The sequence below is a fragment of the Eucyclogobius newberryi genome, unplaced genomic scaffold, assembly GCF_026437365.1.
Source record: "Eucyclogobius newberryi isolate DKJ021-1_F unplaced genomic scaffold, fEucNew1.0.hap1 SCAF_3, whole genome shotgun sequence".
Taxonomy (NCBI): Eukaryota; Metazoa; Chordata; class Actinopteri; order Gobiiformes; family Gobiidae; genus Eucyclogobius; species Eucyclogobius newberryi.
Window position 1 is genome coordinate 34,731,611 of NW_027315945.1, and position 14,927 is coordinate 34,746,537.

Sequence of the window (14,927 nt, forward strand, 5' to 3'; positions counted from 1 at the left end):
TATCTCATTTTATTTTATCTTTTATTTTATCTTATCTCATTTTATCTTCCATTTTAACTTATTTACAATTTTAGAAGCTAAATCATTTGAATTCAGTTGGAATTATATGTGGTGGTTTTATGTTTTTATGGTTTTATGCTTTTATGTGGTGGTTTATTTCATAACAATTATACTTTTGCATTAAGTAAGTTTGAGCCAGAGAAGCGAGAATGAAACAACATCTATAATCGTTTCCACACATTTCCATAAAAAAAAAGAACAAAAACAGCTGATTCGGAGCCACTCTGCAGTATCATTAAAATGGAACGGTTAAAACGTTTTCAATATTTCCCGTTGCTTCTTCACAAACCTCCAGAGTTTTCGCTCAAACTCGACAGAACGCTTTTCCCGCTCGTCAAACCGTTCCGACTTTGTCTCCAGACGATTCTATTCCGACACAGAAGGTTCCAGACAGATTTGTGCAGCGGCCTCGGCACATCCTCCACACGCTGCCACGCCATACAAACTATTTCATTATTTATTTTACTCAAGAGTGGCAGAAAAGTGGCTTCGACAATAACTTTTCGAACATGGCAGAATGGTGAATTTGCACTTTAATGCAGCTGTAGGACGCTCATCCAAACCAGAACGCAGAGACGCTGGAATGGAGAAAAGTGGTGCGATTCAGACAAATTCATCTTTATTTGTACTTATTTATACACGTTCCCGGGGTGATTATATTCAAATGTTCCTAAGACGCTCCATCAGAGAAGCTGAAGGCTAAAACCTGTTTGTAAATGTGATTTTATACTTTTATACGCTTGGAAGAATACCCGAGAAGCTTCTGTTCTTTTAGTTTTAATCCACTCTTTCTGCAGCTTTTTATTGTGATTTTGTATTATTAAAAATGGCATTTTCATATATTATGTTTTCTTTGATGCCTTTTTTTTCATTAGTAACAGTTTAGTTGAGGGATTTTGCTCAACAAGGGATGGAATAATGTATATTTTTCTTGGTACTGAAATAATAGATTTGCCTTTTGAACGCACTGCTAGACGAGGTTTTTATATTCTAAGTCTTTGACCTTTTTTCTCTTCAAATGTCACTCTTCTGCTTTTGAAATGAACTCTACAGTTATTTCAAAGTCTAAACTCTGCATCAAACCCTGTGTTTTTACTGACACCGGATCCATTTGAAAAGATTTTGATTTGATGAATTGCACAGCTCGATTATTAAGTATTTTTTTTTGTTATTTTTCAGTAGTATTTTTTTCGAATTTTTTTCTTGTATTTTTTCTAGTAGTGTTATTTTCTTGTAATATAAATTTTCTAGTAGTGTTTTCTAGTAGTGTCGTTTTCTAGTAGTGTCGTTTTCTAGTAGTGTCGTTTTCTAGTAGTGTCTTTGTTTTCTAGTGTCGTTGTTTTCTAGTGTCGTTGTTTTTTGGTGTCGTTTTCTAGAAGTATGATCTTGGCATCTATCAAACACATCATATTATAACCATGTGTGGACACCTGGTCACACGCGGCGTTGCCGTGGCTGCAGGAGATCTTTGTGAATCAGAGGAGCAGTTCCACATAAGATAAGATAAGCCTTTATTTGTCCACACAATGGGGACATTGTGATCTGAGCCGCTCGCTGAAGACGTGAGGTTTTTCGGGGGTTGCGCTCGCCCTGTCGTCCTCCTCGCCCTGTCCTCGCTCCGCCCTCGCCCGTTGTCCTCGCCCCGTCCTCGCCCTGTCGTTGTCCTCGTCCTCGCCTTCGCCCTGTCCTCGCCCCGTCGTCGTCCTCGCCCCGTCCTCGCCCCGTCGTGGTGGTGATGCACCGGGGCAGAGGACACGACATCAACCACACACAGAGCCTCTAGATAAGTGTGCGCTCAGAGAGGCTGCTGGGAAAATGAAGATGAAGATTTCATGTTTTATGGGAAAAGCTTCAGTGATTTGAGCGCTCGATAAAACCTGGAGAGAAGCGTTTTGACTCTGACACTGGAAAGAGATCGACCAAGATGCAGCTGATGTTTGGAAATGATGAAATATGTGACATGGAGATGGTCTTGCTTTGCCTGGAATGTTCCGTTGCATCTCTTGCTCTGAATGTGGTCGCCTCTCCGCAGATCTGACCTGTAACCGGACCAGGTGGTGTCTCCTGCTTGTCTCCAGGGAAGCAGGAAATTTAATCCATTTATTCAAAATTGACCGATATTTTGGTCCGTTTCCTTTATTAGACGTGTTGGGTGAAATATGGATAAGAGAGGGGAGGACATGATCCAGCACAAATCACAGAGCCTGTTGCATATGTGTTATCCACTCAGCCACCGAGCTGCACCGTGTGGTTTCATAAGCGATGCAGTTACAGATTTTTTAGAATCAATACTCCTGCTTTAGACCTGCTTTAGACCTGCTTTAGTCCTGCTTTAGTCCTGCTTTAGTCCTGCTTTAGATCTGCTTTAGTCCTGCTTTAGACCTGCTTTAGTCCTGCTTTAGTCCTGCTTTAGACCTGCTATAGACCTGCTTTAGACCTGCTTTAGTCCTGCTTTAGACCTGCTATAGACCTGCTTTAGACCTGCTTTAGACCTGCTTTAGTCCTGCTTTAGTCCTGCTTTAGACCTGCTATAGACCTGCTTTAGACCTGCTTTAGACCTGCTTTAGACCTGCTTTAGACCTGCTTTAGACCTGCTTTAGACCTGCTTTAGTCCTGCTTTAGTCCTGCTTTAGACCTGCTTTAGTCCTGCTTTAGACCTGCTTTAGTCCTGCTTTAGATCTGCTTTAGTCCTGCTTTAGACCTGCTTTAGACCTGCTTTAGACCTGCTTTAGACCTGTTTTAGTCCTGCTTTAGTCCTGCTTTAGACCTGCTTTAGTCCTGCTTTAGTCCTGCTTTAGTCCTGCTTTAGACCTGCTTTAGTCCTGCTTTAGACCTGCTTTAGTCCTGCTTTAGTCCTGCTTTAGTCCTGCTTTAGACCTGCTTTAGTCCTGCTTTAGTCCTGCTTTAGTCCTGCTTTAGACCTGCTTTAGTCCTGCTTTAGTCCTGCTTTAGTCCTGCTTTAGTCCTGCTTTAGTCCTGCTTTAGTCCTGCTTTAGTCCTGCTTTAGACCTGCTTTAGTCCTGCTTTAGTCCTGCTTTAGTCCTGCTTTAGTCCTGCTTTAGTCCTGCTTTAGTCCTGCTTTAGTTCTGCTTTAGTCCTGCAGATACAGATTGTTTAGAATCTATAAGCCACATTTTGCAGTGCTGTCTTCACACTAAAGTGTTAGAAAGCTTCATGCTGAAATGGGCCTGTGCTGGAGGTAAATATCTGATGTGCTAAATACTGCAAATATTGGCAAATATTGTTGTACAGGTCTCATAAGACGTTATAAGGCCGTTACCACATAAGCCCCGTCACATTCTATTGTATAATGTCATATACGCTTATTATATACATATCGGCAGTCTCTGAAGTTTATACCATGGAACATTTCAGGAAAAGCGACTGCATCGTCATGGAGACGAGCAGGAAGACCAATGTAACGTTTGATTACCTTTGACACATCAACCTAAACGTGTCACCGTAACCTCACAAAGCACAAGTACCAAACACTATTAGCGAATAAACTGATCGGCGGCGTTCACGGTGACAAAAGGATTTGAGGAGAAATCACCTCCTTTTGTTTGCGCTCGCCGCGTCTTTGGCAAACTCTATTACAGTGGAACAAATTGTCTCGCATTGCCCGTCCTCTGTGTTGATTACCCATGATCCATCACACGCCGGCGACTGCCTTTTGCTAATGGAATAACTGGCAACGGCGGCGCTCGTTAAATTGAAACCCAACGCCACGTGGCCAATTTACAAAAAAATCAATACGAGTAATTAAGGCCCGCGAGATGAATTGGACATGCTAATACTGTTTTAGCCCGTTAGCGCCATGCCCACAGGCGCAGCTGTTTACACTGCGCCGTTTGACCTCCGTCTGACCTCCATATAAAGCAGACTCAAACAACAATTAGCCGTAAAAGTTGGTTATTTAACTCCATATGTAGAATAATAATTATCTATTGCAAAGAAAACTATTGAACCCCATAATATTTTGTGCCGTCCCTCATTTATCGACCATTTTTATATCGTCTATTTTGATCACCGCTCGATCCCTTTACCCCGAACAGATCGCGTCGTAGAGCCGTAATAAATGGCAAAACGCGTCTCGTCTGAAGCGCACGCCGGGGTCTCGTCTGAATCGCGCGCCGGGGTCTCGTCTGAAGCGCGCGCCGGGGTCTCGTCTGAATCGCGCGCCGGGGTCTCGTCTGAAGCGCGCGCCGGGGTCTCGTCTGAATCGCGCGCCGGGGTCTCGTCTGAAGCGCGCGCCGGGGTCTCGTCTGAATCGCGCGCCGGGGTCTCGTCTGAAGCGCGCGCCGGGTCTCGTCTGAAGCGCGCGCCGGGTCTCGTCGAAGCGCGCGCCGGGGTCTCGTCTGAAGTGCAAAAAGGTGCTTTTAAAGTGTTACGCGTCTCTCTGCAGAGTACTTGCATAGAGTGGTCTCGTTTTATACCTGGTTTAGATCCTGGTCCGCAGAAGGTCGTGTCCTTTTGAACGGTTTGAGAAAGTACATCTGCGAGCGGCGATTTCCACCCATTATCCGTTTTTCGCCCCTCTAATCCTCTTTCCGTTGCTTTCTGCCTTTTATTAACACCGTACATCACTTCCACCGCTCTCTCTCCCTCACACGTTCTGTTCCCGACACTGTTCTGTTCTTAGCACATTTTCTTCACTCTCGTTTTTTATTTTCTCTCCCTTCCTTTTGCACCCGCCGTCGTTCTCTCACTTGTTACGTCGGCATTCCCGAAACTCCCAAATGCTCCCTCGTTATCCATCTGTATCTCTTCTCTCACACCGCCCTAGCAGCAAACAGAAAAACGTACAACGGGAAAATGATGGAAAACGATCTGCAATTAAGCTAATTTGCTCTCCACAGAAAACGTGTTATTATGGACAAAGTGTACGAACCCTGTAGTTTAGACCTGCGCAGACGTGCTCAGAAATGCGTGGAATTCTAGTATTAGTTTAGTCTTTAATCCTCCTCGACGTGTGGAGAGAAAGTATGTGGACATTTGTCATCCAGATCCAAGTGAAATGCAATATTTTTAGTAGAAATGGTCAATATTTAAGTGGAAAAAGATGAATCGGTCAAAGTGCACACGGTGCTGGATGTCGACGACGTAATGCTCGGAGCTGCTCTGACACGCGACTGACTCCGCCTCCTCTGACACGCGACTGACTCCGCCTCCTCTGTCCCCTGACACGCGACTGACTCCACCTCCTCCGTCCTCTGACACGCGACTGACTCCGCCTCCTCTGACACGTGACTGACTCCGCCTCCTCCGTCCTCTGACACGTGACTGACTCCGCCTCCTCCGTCCTCTGACACGCGACTGACTCCGCCTCCTCCGTCCTCTGACACGCGACTGACTCCGCCTCCTCCGTCCTCTGACACGCGACTGACTCCGCCTCCTCCGTCCTCTGACACGCGACTGACTCCGCCTCCTCCGTCCTCTGACACGCGACTGACTCTGCCTCCTCCGTCCTCTGACACGCGACTGACTCTGCCTCCTCCGTCCTCTGACACGCGACTGACTCTGCCTCCTCCGTCCTCTGACACGCGACTGACTCTGCCTCCTCCGTCCTCTGACACGCGACTGACTCCGCCTCCTCCGTCCTCTGACACGCGACTGACTCTGCCTCCTCCGTCCTCTGACACGCGACTGACTCTGCCTCCTCCGTCCTCTGACACGCGACTGACTCTGCCTCCTCCGTCCTCTGACACGCGACTGACTCTGCCTCCTCCGTCCTCTGACACGCGACTGACTCTGCCTCCTCCGTCCTCTGACACGCGACTGACTCTGCCTCCTCCGTCCTCTGACACGCGACTGACTCCGCCTCCTCCGTCCTCTAATAAGGGCCTTCTTTTTCTTTCCTTCTGCTTGGTTTCCTCGCCTTTTCATTTGGCCTTTTACCCTCCGATTGGCCCGCTCCCTCTCGCCGACCATTGCTTCCTGCCGCGCCGGCGTCCGATACGACCGCCACTCTGGGAACGGTCGTATTTCACGATTACCACCACGTTAGAATCTTAAACGGTCTTGTTGGTCGCAGCATTGCAACGGACAATTGTTTTAGTAGTCGTTGTCTATGCTTATTTGTGTGATTGATTATTGAACAGTGAGACTTTTAAATACCTGTTTAATCACATAAAGGTTGACTGAAGGCGTCTAGATGGTGAGAATTTGTAAATAAATTGTACTATTAATAAAAATCTGCAAATATTTTTTCCCTTTTTGACATTTTCACTGATTAATGTTGCTGTCTTTAATATAAAAAGGCCTTTTGTCATGTGCTTTAGCGTCTGTACAATCCAGATTATGATTGTTCTAATAAAAATAAGATTAATAATAAGATTATATATCATCGTTTCAGCCCCGTTTGAAACTTGTACCTTCCATATATAGCTTTTGTTGACGTAAAACGTATTATTACTGCTGTTCTTTCTGCTATTTAATTATCATCTTTGACGTGCCTTGATAATATTTTTAATCGCAATATCTCAAGCAACATTAATAGTTCAGATACTGGTTCAAAACTGCGGCTCAGATGCCATGGCGACAGACCTGCCGCCCGTGGAAACCTGCAGTTCACAATGGCGAGCTGTGAATCTAGTTTTTGAATCCTTTTGTGCAAATAAACTGGAAAAAAAGACACGCTCGTAAATTCAGAGCAGCGGAACACGTCGAACAAAAAGATGACTCGAGCCTAAAAGGTCCGTTTAGTAGAACCCTTCTCCTTTGACACTTGGTCGGGCCGATGCAGGTGAAATAGCGAGGTTTGTCTGTCGCCGTGAATGGCTCACATCTGAACCACAGGAAACCGCCTTCCCTTAAATGGCAGTCGCAGAGCAGATGTTTCCGTGCTCTAAACTCGTGACATTGGCGCTGTTTGACTCTGGGCTTCTTTATGTGAAGGGTCTGGTCGCTCGGCAGCAGCGGTGGTGGGGGGCCGGGGCGGCGGTGTCCATCTTTGGCGTGTAATATCCCGTTCCCTGCGGTGCCGGCCTGTCTTTCATCCGAGCCGTGCTGGAGTGACCTGCGGAGCGTCTCGCCTTATTGCTTTTGACTGACGGACGGCAGGCTCGGGGCGCCCTACCCCCAAAACTCAAACTCACGGCGAACATCTCCCGCGCTGCCTCGCGTAATTAAGTCACGCGCAGAGTGTACCGAATCACGTAATCAAGGCTTTCAACTGCCTCCTAAGTCGTTTGGTAACCCGAGTCGAGCCCCCCGTCCCACGGCTAATCCCGGCTCGATCGGAGACTGTTGTAGACGAGGCTTGTAGCGGGAGCTTCATTAAACGCTCTGGACAGTTGCAGTCTCGCCGGTCAGGAGCGTCCGTCACGGGAGATGTCGTGGTGCTTTATATGTACCAGAGGAGGAGGTGCCCCGCTCCTCTTTCAGCACAATAAGGCCGCGCTTCTCCCACGGGCCGTTAGCGGTCGGCCCGAGGTTCCTCCGAGGATTCCGGCGGGTTGTTTTGTGGTTGTAAATTGGGCCGGTCCCGAGAGAGCCGCAGTTATTTCGGGAACTGCTTTTCCCCCCTTTACGTTCTCCTCGTGTAGCTGCTCCCTTTTGATACCGTCTCTGGATCCTGGGCGAGCAGCGGGGCCGATCATGACTCGCCAGAAACAGAACGTCGGCACCTTTTTTTGCTCTTATCTCTGGGGCCGATGGGCACGCAGTTTCATCAGCTCTGCACAAACCGGTGGAACTAGTTCTGCAGGTAATTGTGTTTCTGCGGGAGACAGAGTAGCGCTGTGGCTGTGGTGAGCGCACACTTTTGATCCATTTAAAAGTTACGTTTCCACTGATCTGATTCTGATCGATACTAGAACTAGACTCGTTTGTCACATTAACAGGACGAAACTGCACTTTTCCTGAACAGTTATAAACGATCTGGAACTTCATCAGCTCCAGTATAAGACGACTTTGTAACAAAAAAGATTGGAGCGTGTTATTTTTGGCTGGCTTTGTGTCAAACGGCAGTGAATAAAAGACCGTCTTGTTTGTTGTTCATGAAATCAGCCGTTTGTTTGCTGTTTTAATAAGACGCAATGAATTAAGGAGATCGGGATTTCGTCACGTCGCGCAGCCCTAAATCCAATAAGAAACTGTTACCCAACGTTAATCGATGTACACCAATGTATTTATACACCAATCGAGCAGGTATTTGTGGAGAAAATGTTGAAAAATCTGCAGAAAATGAGAGGAAATGACATCACACCAGGGAATTTACACAAAGAAACAACTTTTTTTTAACTCTCTAAACTTAAAATGACAGTCACTCTCATAACATGTGACATTAGATGAGATTTTCCCCAGTGTTTGCTGGGTAATTTCCTAGTGTGATGTCATCAATTACAAACAGGAAGTGAAATTAAAAACCTAAACTGGTATCACCCAATGTTAATCTCAATGTTTTAAGCTGTAGAAAGTCGCAGAATAAGTAATACAGATAGTTCTTTGCTCTTCTTTCCATTTAAACAGTTTGAAAATGACACATGGGCACAGATATTGGATGGTTATTTATCTTTTTCGATCGCATGGTTCTATTCACTGCTGTTCGCAAATTAATTTTTTGTTTTCTGAAATTCAAACGATGTCCCGGATATCGATATATTTGTCTGTTGTCCATATCTAACCCGTCTGTCTGTTTCTGTGTTCCAGGAGCGTCGGGGCAGAAGGTGAAGGTGGAGGCTGAGGTGCTGTCGTACCCGGGACAGACGGTCAACCTGCGCTGCGCTTTCACCGATGCCACCGGGGTCCAGCTCACCATGGTAACCACTCCACACACGTTTGTCGTAATCGGACACGTTTCATGACGATGTTGTGGGACCGTTTTGTATTTGCGATGTTTTTCCAAGTGTTGTCTGTTGAGTGTTTGTCTCGACCCGACAGAGAGGAAAGTTCAAAAAGTCTGATGTGATGCCAAAAAACCCCCGCCACAAACGCCAAGGTTTAAAACGCCAAGGTTCTCCCTCTGACGACTTTAAAAAGGATTGATTTTATTCACTGTTTTCCTTATTCAGCCTGAAAGGCTTGAGCATTTGTTTTAAAAGAACAGAAATGATTGTGTTAAATTTAGTCAAATATCGATATTACTGCACTTAATTTCTAATATAAAGAACAAACGTTCTTTATCCTCCATTAAAACAGTTGAAGTTGTTTCATTTGGACTTCACGACAAAATCTGACTGAAATGGGATCGAGTCCGAACCTGGGAGAGTCCGAACCTGGGAGAGTCTGAACCCGGGAGAAGTCTGAACCCCGGGAGAAGTCTGAACCCCGGGAGAAGTCTGAACCCGGGAGAAGTCTGGAACCCGGGAGAAGTCTGGAACCCGGGAGAAGTCTGGAACCCGGGAGAAGTCTGGAACCCGGGAGAAGTCTGGAACCCGGGAGAAGTCTGGAACCCGGGAGAAGTCTGGAACCCGGGAGAAGTCTGGAACCCGGGAGAAGTCTGGAACCCGGGAGAAGTCTGAACCCCGGGAGAAGTCTGAACCCCTGCATACTTTTAATTAGTCCTCAGAAATAAAGACAAACGACTCATCAGCCCGTCCGTCACCGTTTACGAGGAAAAGAATAATATGCATCATTTTAGCTTTGTTTAATTGACTTTTGCTCCTCACTCACCGTCCAAATTGAGCGCTAATCGAACAAATTACATCCCACGGAACTATTCCTGAGGCCAGTAATGTGTTTTATCACGCTGCGCTTAATGTTTTATTACTGCAAACAAACAGTACTAAGCCGCTCTCCTTTTGCTGTGGGGGATTGAATATGGTAATGTCCCGCACGCTCTTCCCGCCGCCGCATTTCAATGAAGGCGCCGCGCGACTCTCTCGGTTCCACTAAGAGCCACGGCGACTCCTAAAACACGCCTTATCCATATTCATACCTGCGCCGCCGGTGATTACGATGCCGCGCGCACCCGCCCAAAGTGCACAATATAATGTTCAAATATTCTCTCAAGTGTCACTTAGCGGCGGCGTGATGGATGAGCAACGGCGAGCGCTGCGAGTCGCCATCGCCGAGCGCTCAAATGACTATAATTAAGTCATTTTAAGAAGTCAGGGGCGGAGCATGTGCAGTGTTGACCAAATTGAATATATCTAAATGTCCTGGCTGAGGTTGGAGTAGTGAGCAAATATGTAATCGCTCATGAAATTAACCACACAACATGGAATCTGTTATATTTATTTATTATAGTTAACAATAACGCAGATGTTTGGTTAAATTGCTGTTCTTTTTGCAGCTTTTAAAATAGTTTCTTTGTACGGACATTATACAGTAGTCAAGATTGTAGTTTTGCTCTGCTCAGAAAACAACTACCGTATTTTCTGGAGTATAAGTCGCACCAGCCAAAAAAAATGCATAATAGAGAAGAAAAAAGCATATATAAGTCGCACTGGAGTATGAAATGCGGTTGCAAGTGTTAAAATAATATCACATATAAGTCACTCCAGAGTATAAGTATATAAGTATAAGCCGCACCCCGGCCAAAACTATGAAAAAAGGTGCAACTTATATTCCGTAAAATATGGTATTCGATATTGGGGATGCGAGAATTATCAGGTAAATCGATGATCGTGATTAGTCAGAACGCGATATAATTGTGAGAATGAAAAAAATATACTTGACAATTTCAGAAGCAAATTCAACTATTTTTTGTTTAATATTTGACTTTTATAAAATGGGCTTATAAGAACTTTTTTAACTGACTTGTGAAATTTAACGAGGGATGTCACGATTATTAGGGTTAATCGATGATCATGATTATTCAGGTCACAACATAATTGTAAAAAACTAAAAATAATAATCCAATAATAATGCTGACAATTTTTGAAGCAAAATTAAGTATTAGTTCAATCTAGCGTCTGATTTTTCTTCTAAAAATGTCAATTATAATTTTTTTTAGTCTTTACGATTGTACTGTCACCCAAATAGTCACGATTATCGATTTAACCTAATAATCTTGACATTCCTACTCCTACCCTGTTTTATTATAACCCTCTTTTTTCAGTTTCTCTGAACGTTTTGCACATTTGGCCAGTGATGTCATGTTTTTGACGTTGGCTTCATCGCTCTGCACATTTCCTCTTTAAAGTGCTATGATGCTATGTTTTTTACTATTTTATAATTGTGACTTTATTTGGTGTGTCGTACATATAAATTATAGTTTTACACCAATAGAGGTATTTGTGGAGAAAAACTTCAAAAATCTGTTAAATGACAGGAAGTGACATCACACCTGGGACACTCGTTCCAGTCAAAGTTTATGCAGAATTTACACAAATAAATGACTTTTCTGCCTCTCTAAACATTAATTCAACAAAATAAAGTCGCTCTCATATATTTTTATTTGTTTTGTTTTTGCCCAGGGTTTGCAGGGTAATTTCCTAGTGTGATGTCATCAATTACAAACAGGAAGTGAAATTATAAACCTAAAAAATGTGCTTTTCTGTGATAACATTTTTATATTTGTTTGCCACAAAATTCAAGATGTATCCAATTTTATATTTCTTATTTTGCCGTCTCGTGACCACACCCCCTCCACTCTCTCGCTCCAGGTCACGTGGATCTACGAGCCCAAGGATGGCGAGCGGATCAACATCGCAGTCTTCCACCCCAACTTCGAACCCAACTACCCCGACTCCCCCATGAAGGGCCGCGTCAGCTTCTCGCCGAGCCCCCCGAACCTGGCCAGCCCCTCCATCCAGATCCAGGACGTGCGCATGACCGACGAGGGGAAGTACATCTGCGAGTACGCCACCTACCCGAGCGGGAACGAGCAGGGCATCACGTACCTCGTCATGCTCGGTGAGTTCTGGTTACCAAAGTAAAATCGCACTCAAAAAAATACCGTATGTTCCGGAGTATAAGTCGCAGCGGAGTATAAGTCGCAGCGGAGTATAAGTCGCAGCGGAGTATAAGTCGCAGCGGAGTATAAGTCGCAGCGGAGTATAAGTCGCACCAGCACCACCAGAGGATGAAATGCGGTTGCAAGTGTGAAAATAACAAACAGTATCACATATAATTATATATTTACAATATTTTCACTGAACGCAATCGATTTCCCTCCAGTTTTAAACACTGTAACTTTGTAATATTTGACTTGGATCTGAACCGTTTTTAAAAAAAAATCTATATTTTTCCCCTTGTATAAACAAAAGTATTGATGTATAAAAAATAAATGCAAAATGAAAGAACTTTTGTTATGAAAATGATTCCCTGAAAAACAAATCCGTAATTTTTGTTTTCATTTTCCCCCCAATTTGTTTTCAATTTTTTTTTCAATTTTTGTTTCAAATAAAAAAAAAATATTATTGGTTCTGCGACAAAATGAGCCGCGTTCCTCACAATTCCGCGATCGCCGTTCGTAACGCTTTTAACCACCGACGATACACTTTGAAGTCGTCATCTGTATGCAAACCGCTCTCCCCCGCCTCCCCCGCCTCCCCCGCTCTCCCCCGCCTCCCCCGCCTCCCCCGCTCTCCCCCGCCTCCGCTTCACTCCCGCCCTCAAAGGCAGCCCGCAGGTTAAAAGCTTGTCCAGCCCGGCCGTAATTGCTGTTTTAAGTGGCACGGGCAGATCAGTTGTGTTGTTCTCAAAGCGACGGAGCCGTTGGTCTGATCGTGGCTCAAGAACGCCGTCGCTCACTTTCTCCTGGTCTCCTCCTGCTCCATGACTCCTTGTCTCCTTTATACACCTTCTCTCCTCCTTCTTCTCTTCTCCTCCTGCTCCATGACTCCTTGTCTCCTTTATACACCTTCTCTCCTCCTTCTTGTCTTCTCCTCCTGCTCCATGACTCCTTGTCTCCTTTATACCTACACAGCCCTTCACCGCCTGTCTCCTTGTCTCCTTCGTTTATATATTTCCTACACCTTAAAGCCTTCACCTCTCCTTCACTTCTCTTCTTTCCTTCCTCCCTTCCCTTCCCTCCCCTGCCCTTACCCCATGTCTCCTTCTCTTCTCTCCATCCCTCACCACATGCTTGCTTGTCTCCTTCTTTCCTTTATTCCAAGCTCTAAACCTTAAAGCCTCCTTCTCTCCTACCTTCTCCTCACCCCATGCCTCATTGTCTCCTTTATTCCCAGCTCTATACTGTTCTCTTCTCTCCTCTCCCCTGTGCCTCCTTGCTTCCTTATTACCACTAGTCCTTGTTTTCCTCTCGTCCCATGCCTCCATGCTTCCTCTCCTCTTCACCTCCTCTCCTCCACTCCGCCTCGCCTCCTCTCCTCCTCGCCTCCTCGTCTCCTTCCCTCCTCTCCTCTTCGCCTCCTCTCCTCCACTCGTCCTCGCCTCCTCTCCTCCTCGTCTCCTTGCCTCCTCTCCTCTTCGCCTCTTCGCCTCCTCGCCTCCTCTCCTCCTCGCCTCCCCGCCTCCTTGCCTCTTCGCCTCTTCGCCTCCTCGCCTCTTCTCCTCTTCGCCTCCCCGTCTCCTTGCCTCTTCGCCTCCTCTCCTCCCCGCCTCTTCGCCTCCCCGTCTCCTTGCTTCTTCGCCTCCTCGCCTCTTCTCCTCCTCGCCTCCTCGCCTCCCCTCAGGCGTAGTATTGATCTGGCTGCTTGTCATGCCCGCTGTCGGCTGCTGTCGTCCTGCCCGGCGCTTTGATCGCGCTCTGGTAACGCTGAGGGGAGATGAGGAGGAAGAGGAGGACGAAGAGGAGGAAGAGGAGGAATAGGGGCCAGAGCGGACCCGCTGTGAAGGAGAAGCGGCGCGAGCAGGAAGTCGATAATTATCAATGGGCAAATAGATGTAGGCGCGGCCCAGCTTTGTGGGGTTAGAAGCGGGATTGACTGATTTGGGCAAAACAATCTGTTCGACTCAATTTGGGACATTGTCAGGTTTTTCCTTTTTAATAGAACGGCGGAGTTGGAAATGGGAGAGACAAACTGTGGGCGGGTCTGAAGGAAGTCGATCTGCTGCTGTTCCACCTTTGAGCCACGAGGCCAAAGAGGTTTAGCTCTGTCAAGAAAATAAGAAAATAGACAGTTTCTCATTATTACATAAGCTAACTCATCACTATGTTTGCTCCTATGGATGTAAAGTACGCAAAATGCAGTTTCACTTGTCAACAAACACTGGCAAATCCCAAAAGATTCCACACACTCTTTTAAAATTAAATGTTTGTTTTTATCCGTTTGTATTGTTCAAATGGAATGGCCTTGCCCGTAGTTAAAGGTGCACCATGTCACTTTTCTGGAGGGTTTGGTCTCTCGTCTCCACGATCGATGTCGTTGCTTTGCTTGGAACGTGCAATACTGTGCGGCGTGTTTGTCTCTACGTTACGCGAACGGGGGTCAAGTTACAAGTCAGGTCCGTGGGAGATGAGCGGAGTGTAGAGTGTATCGTCTGCAAACGAAAGTTTTAAAAGTGATAGGTCTTCTCTTTTGCTGTTCATTTTAAGGTCAATTCAACTTCTTTCCTAGAGAAAGTTTAGAGATGACAGTTCCATGACGTGATTTATTCAAACTTAAATTCAGAACACGCACATCTCTCCTCTCGGCGGCGTTATTTCCATATTATCTGTCCGCGTTCAAATCTCTCCTCCCCCCGTCTACAGCCAAACCTCAGAACGCCGCCTCCACCGTGACCGTGGAAGCCGGGGCCAAGGCCGTGGTGGTCGCCCGCTGCGAGTCGGCGAACGGGCGGCCGGCGCCGAAGATCAGCTGGGTGACCACGGCCAACGGCAACGCCACGTCCGTGTCCAAAGCCAACGCCGACAACACCGAGACCATCAGCAGCGAGTACAGGCTCGTGCCCACCGCCGCGGACAACGGCAAGGACATCAGCTGCGTGGTGGAGCACCGGACGCAGACCAAATCGGAGAGCTTCCCGCTGAAACTGGCCGTGCAATGTAAGGCCCACAATCCTCTCTGTTAATT

General features: G+C 46.2%; 1 protein-coding gene across 1 annotated transcript in view; it reads left to right on the forward strand.

Moving 5' to 3' along the window:
• The window catches only part of LOC140373940 (poliovirus receptor homolog), a 111,136-nt gene that overhangs the window by 67,131 nt on the left and 29,078 nt on the right, over window positions 1–14,927 (forward strand). The window contains exons 2-4 of the mRNA XM_072460688.1: window positions 8,713–8,822; window positions 11,613–11,862; window positions 14,606–14,899. Coding sequence (XP_072316789.1) covers window positions 8,713–8,822; window positions 11,613–11,862; window positions 14,606–14,899 — 654 coding nt within the window. The remainder of the gene's footprint in view (window positions 1–8,712; window positions 8,823–11,612; window positions 11,863–14,605; window positions 14,900–14,927) is intronic.